A 21,090-nucleotide genomic window follows, 5' to 3' on the forward strand; every position below is an offset into this window, starting at 1 on the left:
GCATTTCTGCTGGGTTGCATTAAATTATTCCTTTGTTGAAATGCCTCACATTGCATTGTTTAGCGCTTACTGAAAACATTGTATCATGTGTATACAATTTACAAACAAGGGAAAATGCATACAGCTGTCTTCATATCAAATTTAAAAGATACAAGCCCAAGCATGCATTTTAATACCAGGTTGAACGCAGCACACTGGATTCAAATAATGTAATTTAGCCACATTGCTATTTAGCCCAGCAGAATCAGAAACTGCAGAGCTCAGCGGGAGGATTTCCTGGACATAATCAGTCAAACCAAACCTGAACCAAGATGAGGTCTGAGCCCCGTTCCCTCCTCGGAGCAGAGCTGGTGTCGCACTCTGACCATTATTTTGAATTTTCGCTCCAGCCCAGCCCAGAGCTGAGCAGCAGAAGCCCCCAGCAGACTGGTTCCCACTGCAGCACACGGCTCCAAGGGGACACCAGTGCTCCCAGGGGAGCCCTCTCCGAGAGGCAGCCGCTGCCACGGCGAGGACCCTGCTGCCTCTCCCCTGTCGCACACTCTCAGCGAGGGGACCCCCAGCCCATGCTCTCCATCCCCTTCACGCCAGAAATGCCTCCTGGTGGAGATGCACGTGTGTATCTGGGATGCTCTGCAGATACGCACTTGTGTGTGTCTTCCCAACGGGTGCAGGCAGGGATGTACAGGAGGGGTGGACAGACCTCTCCTTGGCTCCAGCCCTCTCCTCTGCCCCCCCGAGGGGTGCTGCCCGGCTCCCCTGCGGTCGCTCAGGGCTTCCTTCCTGCTCCTTAACCCAGCACACCAGGACTAGGGTGGGGGGACCCCCACCTGGAGATCAGAGGTGCCTTCCAGAGGAGCAGCAGATGCTCGGGAAAAGGCAGCGCTTGGGAAAAGACGTGCAAAAGCACCGTTCGCCTCCAGCCCTGCCCTGACAGCCCCCCTGGGCCGCCTCCGTTCCCTGTGCCGGTAACGCGGGGAGGGGGGCCGTGCTCGAGCACAGCGCGGGGGTCCAGCTCGGGGGAGAGCCCTCACCCTCACAAGCCCCCCATCAACTGGTACAAGCCCAGGCTCAAGTTCAAGTGAAGGGAAGGACAAGCTCAGATGTCACCTGTCACATTTCCCTGTCAAGGTGATAAGTCATTCCGTGACCATTTTTACACTGGCAGTTGTATTCAGACCTTCCCCCCCCCCTTATAGGAATCTCAAGCCCAGAGCCTGCAGAAGCCAAGCTGCTCGCCTCCCACCCCTCCTTACGCCCGGAGCCGTGCTGGGAGCACAGGCGCAGCACCACGGAGGGGTGCGGGAGCCTGAGCACCCAACCCAGCACCCCGAGAGCACCCAGCCGGCAGCCCGCACTGCCCCGCTCCTTGCAGATCTGCTGCCGCTGTGTCCCCTCTGTCCCGGGCACCTCCAAAAGGCGCAGGTCTGCGGGAAGTCTAGCATGATTTCGGCACCCACCGCTTTCTGAGAAAAAGAGAAAGACGTAACGGAGCGGTGCCCCAGCCCCCGCCAGCGGGTGATTCGGGGGGCCGGGGCCGGCGGAGCGGCAGGGGGAGCTCCAGCCTGCCTCTGGACACCGGCGAGGGAAACTGGAGCAAAGCCCACCTCCCCCAGACCCCTCGTCCGCTCGAGCTGCCACGGCAGTGAGGAAATATGTGACTAAGGCCAACTAAATGTTTAGTCTGTGGCCAACAGATGATAGCGGTAAGAGACAGCGTGGACGGCGTTTTCTGCGCGTTATCGGTCCAACTCGGACAGCCCGGCGGTGCGCTGGGGGTGCTGAGCTGTTCCCAGGCCCCCAGAGGCGGCTCGCGGTTCACAGAAAGCTCCTTAGAAAAATGTCACTGTTGCAGGCATCCCAGTTTGGTTATCGTCTCCGACATATCAGCTGGGTTTTCCGAGTTTCGGGGCCAGGTTGCACTGCCTGGCCCCTTTAATGGGCTGCTCGGTCTGCTGTGTGTGTGTGGGTTTAGTGTGGTTTGGGGGTTTTTTTTGGGTTTGTTTGCTTTTTTTTTTTTTTGTTAAAAAAAAAAAAGGGGGAAACAGTGTTTGTAAAAGTTAGTGCTAAAGGGGCAGGGGATCATAGGTCCCCAGGGTTGAGTAAACGAGTCTGCAGAAAGAATCAGTTCTTCTAACTAGCTCACATTAAGCAGACATAAAGAATTTACCAATGAAAACTGTGGACTAAGTATGTATTTAATAACTCCCTGATGTTGCTGCAGAGACTCCCCCTTTGAAGAGCTCAGTGGGGTTTTGAACGGAGGGTAACTCTTACCCCGGTGCAAAACCTTTTTGTAAAAACGGAAAAGTATTACATTTCTTTTTAACCTAAGCAGCACCTCCCGTTTTCCCAGTTTTAAAAGAACTCCTAAAAGCTTCAACTAGGCAAATGCAGAGTTTTTGCCTCTAAGAAAAGAAACTAAATAAAGCAAGTCTAGACTTAAAATTCGATCAGAAACATATGGGAGCTCTTCCAGCATTTGCCTTTTGAGAAGTGCTATCGCTCCCCACGCCGAGGCCACAAAGTGTGCTGTCAGGAAGGCATGGCTGCAATTACTGCGGGGGCCCCGCGCAGAGATGGCTTCTCTCCTCAGAGCACAGCTAACTTACTTCTAAAGAAAAGGCTTTCATTTCCACTTACATTTTACATTCTCGTTCGCTTGTGACCACCAGAGAACACTTGTGGAAGGCATACACGTAACTAGATTTTACGATACATCCTATAGATCTGAAACTGTAAACAAAAGTCCATTATTCTCTCCCTTTACCATGGTCTTGGTTTCCCTATAACACTGCCCCATCGGAGTTTCCTGATACGTGACATTGTCTTTGCAGAATTTAATGAGCAAATATTAAAAGAAAATCTCTAAGCGGCTTTTAAGTCTGACCACAGGCAAATTTTATTTTAGGGGTCAACACCAATCTGCCTGTCAGGCATACAATAAGAGGATAAAACAGTGACTGACTTCGGGTGAGGAATAAATGGAGTTTCTCATTCAGGTGACAATTTAGAGAGACTAAGTCGCTTGTTATTGGGATCGTTATAATGCCTTGACTAATTTTATTTTTATACAGTTTTCCCTGTTTCAGTAAGATCCTGAGACACACATACAACTTAGCCACTGCTTTTCCTGGTTCTTGTATCAACCTATCTAACTTCTGTATGGTACCCTCCCACCTCCATCAGCCTCTGGATTTGGAAAAAATCCAAACCAGAAGCGAAACTACACTAACCGTCGTCGTTGAAGAATAGAGGCAAGATGTGGCCTGATCAGTCTATGGTCCATGCACACACTGAAACCTCCTTCTGGCCCACAGCAGATGCAGCATGGCTACAGCAGTCTCCCGGACATCACCGCAGGGGAAAGCACCGTGAATGGAAGAGGGAAAACCAAGAGGAGAAAAGGCACATGGTACTAGTGACAGAGGTTGTAAGAAAGTAGGAAAAGCAGAAAAAGGATGATGACATTAAGAGGAGTAAAGCAGGAATCGTGGACAAGAATCAGGAGGAGACGATGGTTATGACAGAAATGAGGAACAGCACTCAGCAGTGATGGAAGGAAAGAGTAGTTGGGGAATATCTGCATGAGATGGTCCCTCATCCCCGTGTAACGGCCCAAGAGAGTAAAAAGTTCTCAATTTGTTTCTGCACTGGAAGATGCCACTTTTCCAGCCACGACATGTCACTGGTAAGCATGCCCACAGGGCTGCTGTTGGTGGGCAGGTCAGGAGGGGAAGCACTGAAGCAGCCAGCACGGCGTTCGAGGACGCCTGCCGCTTCTGAAGCGGCCCCTCAGCTGAACAGGTATGTGTGGGGCTCCCTGCTACACACCTCAGCTACGTGCACAGCTCAGCCTCACTCCTCCAGGGGACCCAGCAGCGCAACCTTCTGTTAGTGGAACAATTTTTGTGTGAAGTGGAAGCAAGTTAAAGTTGTTAGATTGTGCTGTTTTATTGGATACCTATTTCTTTTAGGTGAAAGAAAGAAAAAAAGAAAGAGTGCATGGGAAGAATGTATCCTTCCACTAGCCACCATTACACTGCAGCAAAATAAATGTCCATTAATTCAAATGCTAGCACTGTTCCATAGCATTAGGGTTACTGAGGTTCCACTGTGCACAGTTTAACTTAACACAGATACCCCTTCCAGAGGCCAAGAGGTCCAAAATATGATGCTCCACTAGATTAATTTATCATTTGCAACTCAAGCTACATTTTATATGTGACCATCATAAATTAACATATATCACACATGCATACAAATATGTTTGTATGTTTATGTGGGTGCTGCATTTTCAAATTAGTCATTTCAGGGAATTAATGTGTCATATGGAAAACTCAGCTTGAATAAACAAAAAAATATAATTCAATGGAGCAACCAAGAAGGATTATTATTCTTAACAAACTGTGTGTTCTTGTTTGCCCTTTAGCAGGGAACATGTCCAGTAAACAAGCGTGCAACACACTAGTGGAGGACTGTCCCAGCCTTTCAGAAATTCCAGGTCAGGATGGTCCAGAGGATCACAACTGCCTGTGGAAGAAGACAGGAGCACTGTGATACATTCCATATGCTGGTCTACCTTCCTCTGGATGATAACTGAAGGGCCACAAAAGCAGCAGGAGGAACATCTCATCTTTGCCTAGAAGCTCAAGTCTGGTGTACTGGTCTGTGCTTAGCCATACTGTTCAGCATCCGCGTGCACGAGCCATGTACTCGCTCTTTGAACACCGCACCTGCTTCTGCCCACTCTGTTCTTCCGACTCGCCTTTGACCTTCCTCTGCCTTTTTGCCTCTCTCCTCTTTACTCACCTTGGTGCAAGAAAGGCAGCAAACATCCTGCTGTCACCTCCCGCTGCAGCTGCACCTCTTCTTGTCCCTGGGGACAACTAACGTGATTATCAGTGTCAATGTCATTAACGTAGCCATTGAGTGCCCTCATTCACTACCGGTCCGATACAGCCTGCCAGGCGCAGGAGTTTGAAGGGGAGCCTTTTAAGATGCCTGCAGGTTCAGGAAGTGCAAATCCTCACTGCTCTCTGTATTTACTGTCATATGTTTTAATTTCTAGCATAAGACAGGCTACAAATGCACTGCTATTCTGCCCACTCTTTCGGACAAGGCAAGAAATTTCCTGCTAAACACCTTTGCTCCAATCCTGCATAGCCTTCATGGCAGCTGTCATTAAATTACTCTGTTATGAGATGAAATAATTGCTGGGACAAAATACATCTTCAGGTTCCTGTATTTCTGGCAAACAACATTTGCTATTGTTTGACTCTACTTTCCTTTTTCAAGTTGAGAGACGCTAAAAATAAAACCCACTTCCTTCTACTAACAGTATCTTGAGACAGAAAAGGCTAAGGAAGCACAAAAAAAAAGAAAAAAAAAAAAAAGCTTCTGCTGAAAATACTGGAATACATTACTTACTCCTTCAGTCTACCAGCTGACACTCCCAAAGCAGGCTGCCACTGTGTTTGAGGACTGCACTCGCAACCCCATCTTTATCCCAGAATTACTTCTTTCAACTCTTTGCAGGTTCCTTCTTTTTCTGTCTTCCTCCCTCTTGCATCATTTTGACTCACCCTTCCTCATCACATGGGACTGGCCTCCAGTAAGAGTAACGAAGAGCCACTTCCCAGCTTGACCCTCTTTGTTGAACTTGGAAAGTAACTGGCAACAGTCCCGATTAAACGGATCTCTCCTAGTTCACCTCATTTTAAAAACATTTTTTTGTTGTTGAATAAGGCAGGAACAAGTAGCTCAGGAACCATACTAAAGATGATCAAAACTACCTGATACACAATAAATATGATCAAACCTAAACTCCACGTAGAACAAGTGACTCTTCAGAGATATTTGTTCAACTGTCATAGGGTATTTCCCACCAGAAAATTCTCAGACTGCTGAAGATATGGAGAACCTCCCTCTGGCTGATGGAGATGCTGATGGGAGTCTGAGTCCGTGGCAGTGGATACAATACCTAGGCTGCAACATCTGACACCCCATGAGCTTTGTGTTACTTGATCTTCGTGTTACTTGATTTTCAAGACCTGGAGGAGAGGTACATGAGGGAGGGCAGCGAACAAAATCCTATTGCTAGCCTAGAAGGAAGCCACCCCTCCAGGGGCAGCAGGCAGGGAAGATCGGTATTGCAGAATTATAATGAAACCGCAAGAATTGCTGTGGTATTTTGCATGCTTTCGACACCTGCTCTGACTTCCCTTCTGGCCAATCCCTCCAACATTTATCTTTATTCAGAATGTTGCTTCTTTCATGGCTTTGGAAGCTGCAGGATGACCGATGGCCACAGGTAAGATGACCGGTATTCCTCAACTGCTTTTGCACATGGCACTATGGCTACTAAGTATGGCAGTATGGCTACTACACTGCTACCTAAGTGGTGTGGCTGGTGTTTCTAATGGTTGTCATAGCCACTGACACCAGGCTGCTGTTAAGAAAGATTGCCAAATACTGCATGTAATGGTTTGAAAACTGTCTTAAAGAAAACAGAAACGCAAGGAGCAGGAGACAGTTTCACAAAGGTGGCAGAGAAGGGGTAAGTTGGAAAGAAACCCAGATGAGATGGTGAGAAGGAAAGGAGGGAATACGAGGAGAAGGGAGACAAATGTACCAGGCAGGAAACCAAGCGAAGGGAGAAGGTGAAAGAGGAAGCAAACAGGCTGGTCAGGACAGCGACAGCGCGGAAAGGGCTGAAAAAAGGAAAACCAAAATAGTGATAAAAGAGCCAGTGGAGGAGTGGGAAAAGCAGAGCTCCTTTCTAAGAGATAAGGAAAAATAAATGGAGTCTCCTGCCTGAAGCAGCCAGCAGCGAGAGGAATGTATTACTGGGCGCGCATTTCAGCAAGAAATGTCAATCAGACTGGTCACAAATGACACAGGGGTGCCTTCCCCCGGGGCAGCAATCACAGGAAGAATAACCAAGGTTCTCATAGGTCTGGTGATTTTGGGGTCCTTGGACAGGCAGAATTGGAAACATACTGTCGAGGGAAGAGCTGTCTCTCCGCCTGAGATGGGCTCTGGCTTCGCATCACCCGTGTAGCCATGTATTCTTTTGATCACAGGCATGAAATGCAGAATCAAATTGTTATTCTTCGCTTTTCTTTTTCCCCTGAAATTCGGCAGGATTTTGAAACCCCTCCATATAGCACTCTTGTCTCTTGGCTTGCACGAAACACTCCTAATTGCTGATTATACTTGTTGAAAATAACCTTCACTGAAGATCCATTCCAAGAGGACAAACGGATGCTACTGCCAGCCGGAGCTGTGCTCTTCCACTTGCCTGTTCAGACTGAGATCACCCAACTCACCACGTAAATGCTTTAAGATGGGCACTCATTCATCCTACCAGGAGAGTTTGATGCAATGGGTGTTTGATTATTATTCAGATTCCATTTAAAAATACACTAGTAAGCTTTTAAGGCTGCAAGGTCAAAGGTTCAGCAGAGAGGCTGAGGCAGGATAACCCTCCTGGCCTTACATGCCTGTGCACTACGACAGGTTTCAATCAGAGGTTCATGTGCAATTTTTGCAAGGGATCCCCTTGTCGTTCAAGGCGCAGGGTTAGCCACTACATTAAATCTTTCCAAATAACCTTAATCTAAGTAAGAAAACTTACTTAATGGTTGATATTTGGCAATCAAAGAGCTGAGTACAGAGCCTGCGGACCGGGAAACCGTCAGGCAGCGATGCTTTCTGCAGCACTTCTGACTTGGGCTGGAAATTTCTAACTGTAATTACTGTCAAGTATAAATACTTTTTTGTGTCGGGTTAGCAGAAATACGTAATGGTGGCTTACAACACAGATTAGTTACAAACACAACAGGTCATATAATTAGCCTCAGTGGCACAATAAAACGTAGCTGCATAGCAGCCATCATGCCTTCCATGCTGGCTGGCAGAGGGTTGAAGTAAATTGTCGGGGGAGGATGGGACTGTTCACAAACAGCACAGCTTGATTTCTCCTCCTGTGGCATGCTTCATGCGTAAAGGCCACCCTCAGCCCCCCAGGGACTGAGCACCAGCGTGCCTGAGGGTGACACACATGCTCAAGGGCATTTGTGTTCCTGCCTGCTTGAGTGGATGGTCCAGCCCTTCATGACCCCAGGCTTCCACATCGAGTGGGGCCACGTATGTGTTCATGGCAAAGCAAGTAAATCTCCAGCACTTCACTGCAAAAGCCTCTGTGAATCCACAGTAGCACTGCGGAGCAGGGACACGGAGGGAAAAGGGGAGCACGATCCCACCCCACTAACACCAGGGGCAATGCTGCCAGGAGAAAAACATTTCCAGCTCAACTGTTTGTGTGACAAAGCTGTGATTGCCATTCAGGACATTTAAAAGCCATAAATCAAAGCATCTCCAGTAGAACAAGAGCTGATCGAGATCAAGCGTTCCAAACACACACCATGGTAAGCTGAAGTGGCTCTAGTGCCTGCCTAAAGCCATCTTACCAAAGCCAGCACACAGCTGCATTTTCTTTCAAAATACTACTGCAGCCTTTTAAGAGAGAGGGGGAAAAAATCTAAATTCTGGCAGCGGGGAATATTTCACAAATCATATATGCTTTGGCATCCAGCCCTTCAAGCCAGGGGCCTTTCCTCACAGGCTTTGCTGGGAGAGATCCACCCACCTCAAGTGGGATTAATTAAAAGAGGCATGTATCATGCAAATAGTTTCTGTTTCCTTATAGAAATATTCAGAGCACATAACCCAAACCAGCTTTAGAATCAGAGCGAAGCAAGGAAGAAAATTATTTCCTGCTCCCCTCACCCTTTTCCTTTCCCTGTACAGTAAAGCAAGGACCACTGAGAAAATGCTGAGAGCTCACTATGTCTGCACAACTCCTTTGATTAAACGCTAATGACGTGGAGGGAAAAGAAGGATTTTTTTCAAGGCAGGGGCTGTATCTCACTATAAGGTACCCAGTTCTCCAAACCAAACGTGTGGTCAGCCGCTCGTTGGAAAAGGACAGTCCAAGTCTCACCCCTGAAAATGATAATTTTCTCTTAAGGCAGGACAGGAGAAAACAGAAAGCTTGTGCTTCTTCACCGCGTCAGGGTTTTCAGCTCCATGTGACGCTGATGGGGCCACAAGTAAAAGCTCCTTCAGACAGCTAGATGAACTTTAAAAACACAACTTTCCTCTCAGGGAGCTACACTATTGCCCTAGATAGGAGAGATCCTGACACCTCAAGGAATCGTCGTGGAAAATGCTGGTGGGGCAGTCAGAGCGCAGAGCCCCAGCTCAAAAATAAGTCACAGAGAAAGCTCAAGTTTCCACAAGAACTCTTCCTCAAAACTATTTTGTTTTCCCTTTTAATATCTCAGACCTATTTTCTGAGTCAATTTCCTATGATCCTGCAAAGGCTGTTATTAAAACCAGACCGAGCGTAGCAGAAATTCCAGGGCTCAAAAGCAACGTTTAATAGGCGCAGGAGCTGGCCGCACCGTCCCCCTCAGGTGATTTTCCCTGCAGCCCCTTCCCTGGGATTTCCTCTCTCAGAGTTTAGTCAGCAGGAGAAACCTGAAGTTTCAGCAAAACGGCAAACCCTTCCTTCATTCTTAAGCAGCTGAGATTTTTATTTTTTTTTAATGTCTGAGGCTTTCATAGCTCTAAAAAAAAGATAACTAGGACCCAGTCCAGAAGATGTGTATTGCAGATATTTTTTCCACAAAAATGTCAGGCACTCATACGTTCAATTATATACCCAGCTACAGCATTTTAAAACCACTGACCTCCTTTTATCAGCCACCGCTTTGCCTGCCACCAGTGGCAGTCCCAAACCGAGCTGCTCACCGGCTGCTTCCCCAAGTGTCTTTTTTGTGTTAGAAAACTCCTTTCTGGTCTCTATCCTACCTACCACTTACTTCAGCATCAAAAAGATTATCGTCAGCCACGCTCTGGGCAAGCCATCCCAGGACAGCAGCGCTCATGCACAGTCACAGCCAGACAGGACAGATGGAGGGGACATGCTCATGGCAAGCCGAGACGCCAGGGAGCTATGGTTCTCTCCAGCAGTACAACTGACAAAACGCTGGACCTCATTTCTGCATGTAGTATGTGATTTATCCCCTGATGGCACAGGGGACACACTGGGTCCAGTGCCCTTCAGCTCAGTGCTGGGCTCTCCCAGTGAGGGGATGCTGCTAGGACCCCCGCCCTTAGCACCAAGCCTGCTACCCAGAAAGGCAATGCTGGGTTTCCCCCCCACATGGCAAGCTACGGGACAGCCATGAAGGTGAACGAGAGCATTGTGTGGTTGGGCACTGATGTGATAATGCCCTTTTCACACCAAATATATAAAAATACTTCATTCCTTTGATAGGCCTCATTTATTTATTCTTCTTACTATAAAGGGTCAGTGCGTTAGAAACGCTGAGCCTCAAACTGAAGTTACTGACAACTACAACAGATCTATTTAAAAGACAGGTTTTCTCCAAAAATTCTCTTCTCGATTACTGTATGTAAAATTGAAAATGTGCACATTTGCTTTTCGTTTCTAATTAACTGTTTTTTTGTTGAGTTTTTTTTTTTGCAGACTGTGACTAATTTGAATGTAACAGTTAATTTATTAAAAATGGAGAAACCTCTTTGCTCCAATATTGCCTAATCAGCCCATGCCTCTCAGAATTTAGGAAGTTATCGAAGACCTCAGAAAAAGAGGCTTTCATATATATGTATCTAAATATATCTATCAGTGGTTATGTGTATTATGTCATTGTGAAAATACATATTTAGGACATCTCATTCATATAACTTACAAAAAAAGCAGTTAATGCCACACAGAATTATTAAATATGGAAAGCTACTTTAGAAAGTACTGATAAATGGAAAGCCCTGGGAAGGAAGGGAAACAACGTGGCAATGAAAATCCTGTTCCTTAACTAATTGTTTTGTACTATATGATCTACACTGTTAGCCAACTATGGACTATTTTCAACTGGCTGTAAATTACTTGCCTTGTGGAATAAGAACCAGACTCCTATCAGTTTGCTCCACTGGTTCTACAAGGATCGCTCTTGTTCTCTCCCAGAAAAGCCATAACTTCTTCTGGTGAGGACTCAGAAGTGAGTCGGTGTGCCCCTGCCCATCTTCTGACAGGAGACAGGTGACTTCAGCACACAAGCAGAACAGGGGTTCTTAATGTAAAAAAATCTAGTGTCTTCAGACTGACCAGAATTATTATTTTTTTCCCCCCAGGAAAAAACTTATCTTTTCAAAAAGTCATATTTGTGCTAAAAAATGGTTCCTTAAAATGCCTCTGACCCTCTGCAGGGGATGCCCGGCTTTGCTTTGTTACAAGACATCCTCATCAACAGCGCCTGGCCTTCCAACACCATGCAGAATGTGTCCGTTATGCTCGAGGGAGAGAACCATGCCCGGCACCAGGAAGATGAGACACCTTACCTTGGGACACTGGGAGGAGCCCGGGTCGGCCGGGAGGGAACCTGGGGGGGTCCCCCAAGGGCTTCACCACCACTGGGAAAGGGCGGCAGTGGTCCTGGGCGGAACGGGACCGGGGGAGCCCCCGACTGAGGGCCTGGAGATGGGATTGCAGGAGCGGGTCCTCGGCCAGATAAAGGTCTGGTCGGGGGGTTGTTTAATGTAGGTCTCCTCTGCGCTGAGGGACTCGGAGGGGGTGACCTAGTGAAATATCAGAGATTTAAGAAGTTCAGTAAGGTGGGTTTTGTGGTTTTGGGGTTGGTTTTTTTTTTATTTAAAATAAATTATTTTTTAAACAAAATTTAAAACCTTTGTTATGCCTATGACAATTGTTTTTTCTCGGCATTTCCCTTTGCTGTCAGTGCCAGAGTGTCACACACATTTAAATGTCACCCGTTTCCCACAGACAGCATGCTTTGCAATAGTCAGAAATAAACATACAAGCAAAAAGGTAAACATGATGGATTTTAATATTAGAGTTCTAATAATGTTCTGTTAAGTGGATTTTCTAGGACACGGAGCCCGAGATACTGCATTACTATAACAGCTTGCCAGAAGAGGCTTTGTGGGTGCGTAATTGGGGCAACAGAAGCAGCTGCCATCTGAAGCATCAGGCAAGCGGTAAATCCACTGGATGGTCTTCTACAAGGCAAATACTCCGCATGGTGCTCACATACGTATCCACAGAACATGCATGTGTGGGAAAATGTTTTGATTTCCTTTACGAATGTCATTAAAGACCTGGAGGAGCATCTGCCCAAAAAGACAGGCGGGGGGAGCCAGTGATGCTGGCAATGTCTGTCTGTCCTAAATTTTGCTGCAATATGCTGGCAATGTCTGCCCATCCTAAATTTCGTTGCAATATGGATTTGAGGATCCTTACCTGCGGGCATGCTGAAGCCAAGAGTCATCTACAGGCGGGGGTGCGGGGGTTGAGACGGTGCTGGTGCTAATGTCGCCGATGATCGCTAGGGCTTCCTTTAGGGCTTGGTACATGCGGAGCATTTCATCTCGCCTCTGCGCCTGTTCAGCTGACTCCTCCATCAGAGTATTTTGGTCCTCGGAAGAGTACAAGTGAGCCAGGAGCTCTGCGTTGATAAATTCTTTTACCTGTTTCATCAGACAAAAAAACCAAACACACCACACACCAAACAAATAAACAAAAACCCCTACTGAAAATGCACTACTGAACAAATACAGCATAAGATCCATGGAACCAGGAGATAGCTCGATTTCATCAGTTTCTCCTGCCACCTTACATCAGTTCTGCCGGTCACGCAGTTTGTGTTCGGTCAGATCAGGGACTACAAAGTGCTGACCCCTGGGCTGACGGTGCAGCAGCCTGAGGTCTAGCTGTGCGGCCCAAGGAAAGGCTGGCACATGCGGCTGGGCAGAGCGGCTGGAAAAGGACAGGCTGGACCTTTTGGTAGCTGCCCGCACACAGATGGGCTTCACACGATTACGAAGCCATGTTCCAAGACAAGGATTCACATGCCAGGCTGAGATGGGTTTGTGTGGTCGCTCCACTGTGGCCTTTTTGTGGTCTGGCTTTGAAACACTGGGTAAGGTTGGATAACTCTGGGCTACGTCTCTGAGGTGACACCTACGTTTACAGCTGATTTCAAACAGGCTTCCCAACAGCTCCCAGGAGCCAGCTGGAATTTTGGTCCCATTCTAAACGGCTGATGGAGAGGTAAATGGCAGCCATGAGCCATACCATCAGACACTAAGTTCCCCTGGGAACTGGAATTTTCAGGTTTTATAACATCTCTGTCAATTATTTCCTTAGCAACCCTTTACCGTACTGTAGATGGTGTTTTTCATCTTCAACAATTTTCTCAGATTCTAAATACCCCATCCACATGCATTAGAAAGAAGTCTCCAAGCAATCTAATATACTGCATTGATTTCCAGCTACGCCAGCCCTGGTGATGGAAACCTGAGCCACATTAACAGAGAGAAAAAGCCACAGGTACTCTGATTAAACAAGACTGTGGTAAACAGACCAACTGCTGACCTACTAAATCCTTGCAGCTGAGACTTTCGTTGCTGTTCTGATCTCCCTCTCATCTGGCTTTTTGCTCTACAAAGCTTTTTTGAGCTGGAGATACTGACGGCGATACATTCCCGAGATTCTGATTACACAAACCTGAGCTCCCTTTGCCCAGGGGCTTGTGCTGGTTTAGTAACGTTGATTTAAATCCTGACAGGTAGGCTAAAGCGATGTTTGTGTTCAGACAAGGTCAGTAAGAGCAAGCAAACTGCACAGGCATGGGACCCTTTATGGTCACCTAGCAATGAGACAAGGCACCCAGGACAGACCTTGCAGGGAAACAAAACCATATTGCCTGGGCTTGGCTGTCATTTCCCATTCACGTATGACAGGAGATGCACAAATTCTTAGCAAAGCCTGCAAAAATTTTCCATGAGTCTCATGCTGTTTTCCAGTAGATGGTACTGATCAAGAGCCAGAGTACACTACTTTCCCCATGACTGCCAAAAACTCCACATTAAAAACAGATATCACAGTTAAACAGCATCACATTCTACTCAATGAAATGAATGTTTTAATGGCATCACTTCAAAAAAAGAAGAAGAAGTCGTCCTAAAATTAGATTAAGGCCAGAGCTGATTGTAAAAGCATTGTTAAACCACAAATATCTGTTTGAAAAAAATCAGCCTGTGACAATTATCATGAGAGATCCCTGTTTGCCACTAGCAGGAGACTCGAGTAACTCCCTGAACCCTTCTGGAAGGGAAGGACGGTTTTTGGATCAACCTCCTGCCATCGGGCACACCATACTAGACAGAGGAAGACCTTCCATAACAGCCACTTTCTCCAGCTTGGAAAAGAAAGGGAAAGTGACACTCACACCTTTGCTCCTTTCTAGAAAACAGAAAGACTCCCAGGAATGTTTGAAAACATTTTCCTTCACAGACATCAGACCTGCAGTCAAAGCTGAGCCACGGCAAGCATCCAAAATGCCAACGCCACAACGCCTGCCCCGTCACTCCAAAGTGGGGTACGATGGGCTTGCGAGCCCACCCATCAGCGGGCAGCCCACGACAGCCAGCATGGCCTCCAATGCACACACAAACCATTCCTTAATGCTGTTTGCTACGAACAACTGCTTTGGAGTTTTTCTGCTCAGCTGAGCCTAGTATCAGCACTGCTTACAGAGGATACGCTGTCTACCGTAAGACCACCCCTCGTGTATAATCTGCGACAGCCCGGCACGAGGAAATACAAATTCTGAAGTGCGTGTTTTGTTTGTGCATGTTTGAGTTGCTAATGGTAATTCAATGCAGTTCTGTGTGGTAAATGTATTTTCTTTTAAGGTAATCAGCATCCACCCTGAGGGAGGAATGAGGGACGCATCTGGAATGCAATGATCCAGGCTTAGGCCTCAGAATGTGCTCAGGGACAGCATCTAATTATTCCTTATACACTGAGTTTGAATCCAATACTTCCCTCGAATTGTAAGTGCTCACTTACAGGCCCACAAAGTGGAAAAGAAGTTCTAGGACTTGGGAGGTCACAATTGTCATGGAAACAAACTCCTTGAGATCCATTTGTTTCCAGAGTTTTGGAGGCCACGTGATGGTGCAGCAGAAAGTACAGAATATACTCATTAAGGCGGAGAGGGGGTGCTTTCCCTGAACTCCTGGTGGATGGGTTGGACCTCTGAAGGCTCCAAGGAACACAGACACACAACTGAACAGAACTCATCGTCCCTCACGGCTCCACCACTTTCCAGGCCTCTGCACAACCTTTTGGCATGGCTCAGCAGTCTCCATTTAAGCATTTCTCTCTCTTTTCAATAGCGCTGTTTTAAAAATATATTGGTATTTTAGCTGTTGTTCTTACTGTGGCAACTTACTGCCTGTGCTGCATGGAAACAAGTGCATTAATGCTTCTAGGCTCAGTCTTCACGGTCCTTTAAGGTATTTTGATTCTTTGCCACAAATTTACATTCTAGGATCGAGGTGTAGGTCTTGGCTCACTTGCAAGCCCAAGCACGGCTAAGGGCTAGGAGGTCACCTGAAAGGCAGATGATGTTTTCAGTGTGTCAGTTCTGTGTGCCACGGTCAGCCAGCACGGCAGACCTTACCAATGTAACTAACGGTCGATGGGATTGAAAGTACAAAATCATATAGTATTCTGCTTCTGAGTAAAGCACACACTTCAGAGACCCTTAAACTATTCCATATGAGGAGGTGAGTGGCAGAAGTTTAATGTAAACTTTCAAAAGGTACTGCTCACCAAGCTGCCATACATGAAATGAGAGCTAAACCCCAGCCCTTTCAAAAGTCAAGGCAGCAAGTTGCTAGCTGTGATGTGGGAAGAGCAGAGGACATGCCCACCCTTGTAAAGTCTAGAGTGTGGCTTATTTCAGGAAAAAAAGGGCAGTTGCATTGATCCCATGCTCTTTTGTAAAATCTCACCCAAGGCTACAGCATCATTTGGAGCCTGACTCCCCTAAACCTAAAGTTAACGCGATATCTCTTGCCCTGATGCAGAAATTCTGCTGGTATTATAGGTACCAGGAATTGCATTGAGGTTTCCCGTCTGACCACCTAACTCGTAAGTGCAACACAACTCTCCAAGGCTAATGAAATCCACCAGACAAAGGCTAGAGGTGGCTCTGAGTCAAAAGTGAATGCTACCTTCTAACTGGATTTGCCTTATAGCAATCGTATTTGGAAAGACTAGTTAGTTTGATGCCCTCACAGAAAAGGTGCTGCTGCCCATAACCAACGGGAGCTGTGCTCTCCGTTATTAATTTACGTGGCAGCAGTGGCACTAATATTTAAGCTCAGTTTTCAACCAGGCACGTTCAGAACTCTGCCAGGAAGCAAAGCCTGAGGTCCTAGCGCAGTGGAAAAACAATGGTATCTCAAAGCCATTTCTTTAACCAAATAATCTTCAGATCAAAGACACACACACATGAAATCAACTAACCACATCTGCTTATCTAAACAACAGTATCCAAGGCTCCTAGATTTATTCCTTGAAAATGTTAACCTGCAAATAGAGAGAAACCCGAATAAAATAAGAACTGCTTTAAGAAACCATGACAGAGGGCTACAGATTGAAAAATGAATGAAGCACAACTTTGCTCTGCTGCCCTCACAAACTGGCTAGATGGAGCCCCCACCTCCCTTCTCCTGTTATACCAAAAGTAAGGGTGGGGGGCAGGAAATAAATAAAAAGGTTTACCATTAAATCACTCTGATTAAGATGTAAATTAATTCAATCTTTAGCATTTTGGAATAAGCACTTAAGTCAGTATGCCAGCCTTTGAGAAGGTTGCAGAACCTCCTACTACTATGGAAGATTGGAATATTTTGTCTAAGAGCGTGCCATGTATGGGAGCGTGTTCTTCTCTTCAGTACGTGCTGCTGTTCTTATATTCAAGAAGTGTGTTTGAGGGTAAGAGATTTGACAGACACATTAAAATAATTCAGAACCCTGGCTGCTACTTACATTATTGATCATCAGATGCATGATTGTTTTTGGTATCAAATCTCGGATACACTTGTTGATAATAGACATGTAGGAGTCCACAAGATTTCGAATTGTCTCCACCTGTCTTTCCAGCTGGGGGTCCATTGAAAAGTTGTCTGCTTGGCCATTCTCATCGTTTTCAGTCTACACAGAAGAAAAAACAAGAAAAGTCAGTCTTTCAGGCTGCAGTAAACTCGAATTACAGTGGGGAAAACCCTTGGACTTAAACTGTAGTAATCCAGCAATGTAACTCATACAAAGAATGTCTGGAGGTTAAAATATGAACTACTGGCCTGTTCAACATCGGTGCTTAGTGTCATGAAATTTGGACCTTTTAAGGTTAATGCAGTACGAGTTGCAAGACCGTTCTCACAAAGTCCGTTATATATTTCCACAGAAGTCTGTAATTTTAAATTAAAGAAACTTTTCAGACAGAGATGTGTGGTAGTAAACGAAACCCCAAGAAATTATCTCCGATCACTTACTGCAGTACTTATTATCAAATCTCTTACCCTTCTGATTCAGCCAGGTTGACCCAAGTGAGAAAGCAGCACCACGAGTCTGGATTTTTAATTTTACCCTCCTACATGTAAAAAATTTCCTTTTTATTTAAGGCTGACTCAGTTGCAACAAATCCTACAGTTCAGCCTCCAACTTCTTAGATGTGAATAGCACCTATATAAACAACGGATTTATGAAGGATAACAGCAGAAGCATCATTGGTTCCAGTGCTTAAGGCTCAACATAACATAGGCTGGATTATATATTAGAGGTCTCTTTTTCATTGCACAGAAAAAAACCTTCCTTGTATGTAAACAGCTGACCTAATTAAAAAAAATACCAGGAACTTTAACTGGAAGCTAAAAGGTATGTACTTTGCTTCGGTTTGGCCTGTATAAATATAAGAAAACCTAAAAAAAGAATAGTAGACTTTTGGTGAAAATCAAAGTGCTTGCTGAGGCTCAAAGATGCCAGAAGAACGGAATTTCAACCTGGGAAGTACAAAGTCCTTTCCCCAGACTGCAGCATACAATATTTCTCCTTGAAAATGACCACCAAAGCCGTATTAGCATGAGCTACAAAATCTAAACCTGTTCTGTTGGTACCTAGAAGCATAACACACTCCATGCACAGCACAGTGTTTAGCTAAAATTTGCACATCACTAGTGCTTTACGATTCCCGGAGCAGTTGAAATTAGTAGCTAACCCATTAATGAAAGACCGTGAGAGCTAGATATGCAAACATGTCACCAAAGAGGCTTCTCCCTGCGTGGAATGCATCCTTGCTGGGCCAGAAAGAGATCTGAATTCCATCTCCCAAGGTGGGCTTCTGCCCATGCAGCATTGGCAGGTAGACTGCTTCGGATTTACGCCTCGTAAACTACGGCATGGTCAGCCCAGCCTAAATGAAATGGCGATGGTTGTGATTTGTTAAGAAATAAGTTCCCATATAGCATTTACAAAAAAAACCTAGGCGTTTGTAACAGAAGTTTCAAAAGTTCAGATGGTTTTTCATCACAGACAAATTACTGAAAAAACAGCTAATCTGTAAAAATAATTTGCAGTGCTTCCTAAAAACCTTGGGACTGTGGAGGATACTGAAAGAAGTCTTGATGAAAATAGTGTTTTCAATTCTGTAACACCAGTAGACACACTACCCTATAAACCTTAATCATTTTGCTCATAAACTGCGCATGCCAAAAAGTCACAGCACGCAGATTATTTTCCTTAGCCTCCATGTCTGAAAAGAAACTAACTGTAATTTTCCCTGTGAAACAGCAAATAAATGGAAAATCATACATCTAGCATATATCCACAGATTTTAGCCAAGTAACTGCAAACCAAAAAAATGCTCCCTTTGCAGCTCCCCTTGCTTTTGACTTCTATTCTCTTCCTTTCCTTCTTTGCTGTCTATATAAAGTGCAGTTTGTCAATGTTATTTATTTTTTTTTCTCTCTCCCCCCCCCCCCCCCCCCATTTAAATTACAGATGGCAGTAAGATTCTTAGCTGGCTAAGCAGCAAAGTGACAGATGTTTATCATTATCCTCATCAGGAGAATGTAAAGTAAAAATAGTAATTTGTCTCTGATCTTTAAGGCAAAGGGTAATAGTCTCTTGTTTGAAATTGTAACAGAGCTGACTTCATACTGTTGATTTATTTTCTCTGAAATCAAAAAAGATCAATCTTTCATGAGTTTACAGTAATTTATTATGAAAGCTTCTGGCCATAGTATTCTTAATGATCTGATGTCTCAACTGAAGGCTTTTCATGCCAGAAACCATCTTGTTTGCATCGCATCATGCACATGGCAATCTGCTCCTAACAGATCTCCGTGCCCTCCAGCACCTACAAGCGCCATCAGGCTTTCCTCTGTAAGCCCCCTTTGCCATGGGCATCTGAGAGCAGCACCTGAAAGTAGGGCTGCCTGGGAAAGCCGGGCATCGCAGCAAGGCAGAGGTTACTCAGACCCTATTCCAGCCCCGTGTCATGCCGGCAGAACGGCTGGTTTGCTCACCGAGCACCACGGTGGCTCCAGCTTGGACGCCAGCCAGCCCCCAGCCTGAGTCCCTGCCACCCAGCGCTCTAGAAAGGCTCTGGCAAGTCTGTTGCAATGAACAAACCCAAAGCAGAACACGTAAGAAACCCCTCTCTGACCGCTGTCGAACAGAACGTCCATGCTGAACAGAAAAGGAGAACGAAGAAAGTGGAAACAGGTTTCTGCACCTCCTTTCCCAACAGCCAAGGCAGCCACAGTCCCCTTCCAGGGCTCCTCATCCTCCAGCCAGAGCTTGCTACTTCCAATAGCAAGTGTTAAGTGACAGCACATGAACTGGGCTAAGTATTCGTTCAGTTGGCTCTTGCTTAATACTGCTATTAATTGTTGACAGGGACGGAATATTATTACTTCAAACACACACAACTGCAGCTACTTGAGGGACTTTCGTAAGCCCCCAACAAAGAAACTATGGAAGAACCTAGAGCACTAAAAACCAGGTAAAGAAAATCAGATTCCTCTTGGAAAACTCAAATTCAGAATATCTGATGAAAATACACTAAAGCTACAGAAAAGCAATAAGTGAAAAAACCAGGGATGATAGGAAGGTAACACGGAAGCGGGGATGTTCCTTCCGTTTATACACACATACACATGGCCACAGAGGTCAGGTCCTTCCCTTCTACTTTCTCTGTGCTTTAGAAGAATGCAAATAATACCCATTTCTTGCGCTCTGCAGGGGTCTCGCCTGTCCTTGGTAAGCTGCTTTGTGATCCCTGCGTGGGAAGGTGCTAGCGAAACACCGAGTATGCATCATCGCTCCCCTTCTGCCTTCCCTGCCTTTCGGTACCTTCCGCACACAAATGTATTAAGGATTAACTAAAGTGTCAGACAAGGGAAGACTAAAGAACTGCATGCCAAATCCAAACCACTTAAGTTTGTGGGAATTTTACTGCTGGCTGCAGTGGGAACACGATTTCACCCTACGCATGCATTTCTACCGGAAAAGTTATTGGTCTTCTGAAGACTGTAAACCCTCTGCTGCTACAGGATGGATTTAGTGTAGTACAAACGGAGGGAGGCACGAGGAATTGTGTGCAATCCAGGAAAAAAAAAAAAAAAAAAAAAAGAAGAAAAAAAAAGGAATATTACCTCCAAATATCAGGGTAATAATTTTCCTGATTGTGGGAACTATAAGCATGTTGAAGAGTGTCCAATAAAAAAAATAAGGAAAAGTGGTTCCTTTTGAAATTCACAGCAACACTGGGTAACATACTGAAAACAGTTCTGAGCCGGCCACACAGAGAGCGCAATACTTCTAATTTCCATGATTTCATTACATTCAGGGCAGCTGCCAGCATATTTAAGAATGTCTTGTATAACATTCCTGATGTCAGTTCCAAGAAGGAGCATTTGTCTAGCATTTTCATTAAAGCAGTGTATCAACCAATTTTCGGTAATCAAAAAGGCATTCTGTTAAAAAATGACTGGGAGGAAGCAAGCTGGAAGGTGACTGACGAAAGGGTAAAAGTCAAAGCAGCAGTGAAGCGATACTCTATGTGCTAAGAAGTCAGTCCATGGCTGCAGAAAGAAACAAATCATTTAAAAGCTGCTTACGGA

At 45.6% G+C, this 21,090-nt stretch overlaps 1 protein-coding gene across 5 annotated transcripts in view; it reads right to left on the reverse strand.

Moving 5' to 3' along the window:
- Nucleotides 1–21,090, reverse strand: part of DNM3 (dynamin 3) — a 186,414-nt gene that overhangs the window by 8,275 nt on the left and 157,049 nt on the right. For 4 of the 5 annotated variants that reach the window (XM_037404094.1, XM_037404092.1, XM_037404091.1 and 1 more), the window contains 3 exons: nt 16,955–17,119; nt 12,350–12,576; nt 11,431–11,667 (listed from right to left, as the gene is read on the reverse strand). In XM_037404094.1, the coding sequence (XP_037259991.1) occupies nt 11,431–11,667; nt 12,350–12,576; nt 16,955–17,119 (629 nt within the window). Of the gene's footprint in view, nt 1–11,426; nt 11,668–12,349; nt 12,577–16,954; nt 17,120–21,090 lie in introns of those variants that run through there. The other variant, XM_037404095.1, reaches the window with a different exon arrangement.

The sequence above is a fragment of the Falco rusticolus genome, chromosome 11, assembly GCF_015220075.1.
Source record: "Falco rusticolus isolate bFalRus1 chromosome 11, bFalRus1.pri, whole genome shotgun sequence".
Classification (NCBI taxonomy): Eukaryota; Metazoa; Chordata; class Aves; order Falconiformes; family Falconidae; genus Falco; species Falco rusticolus.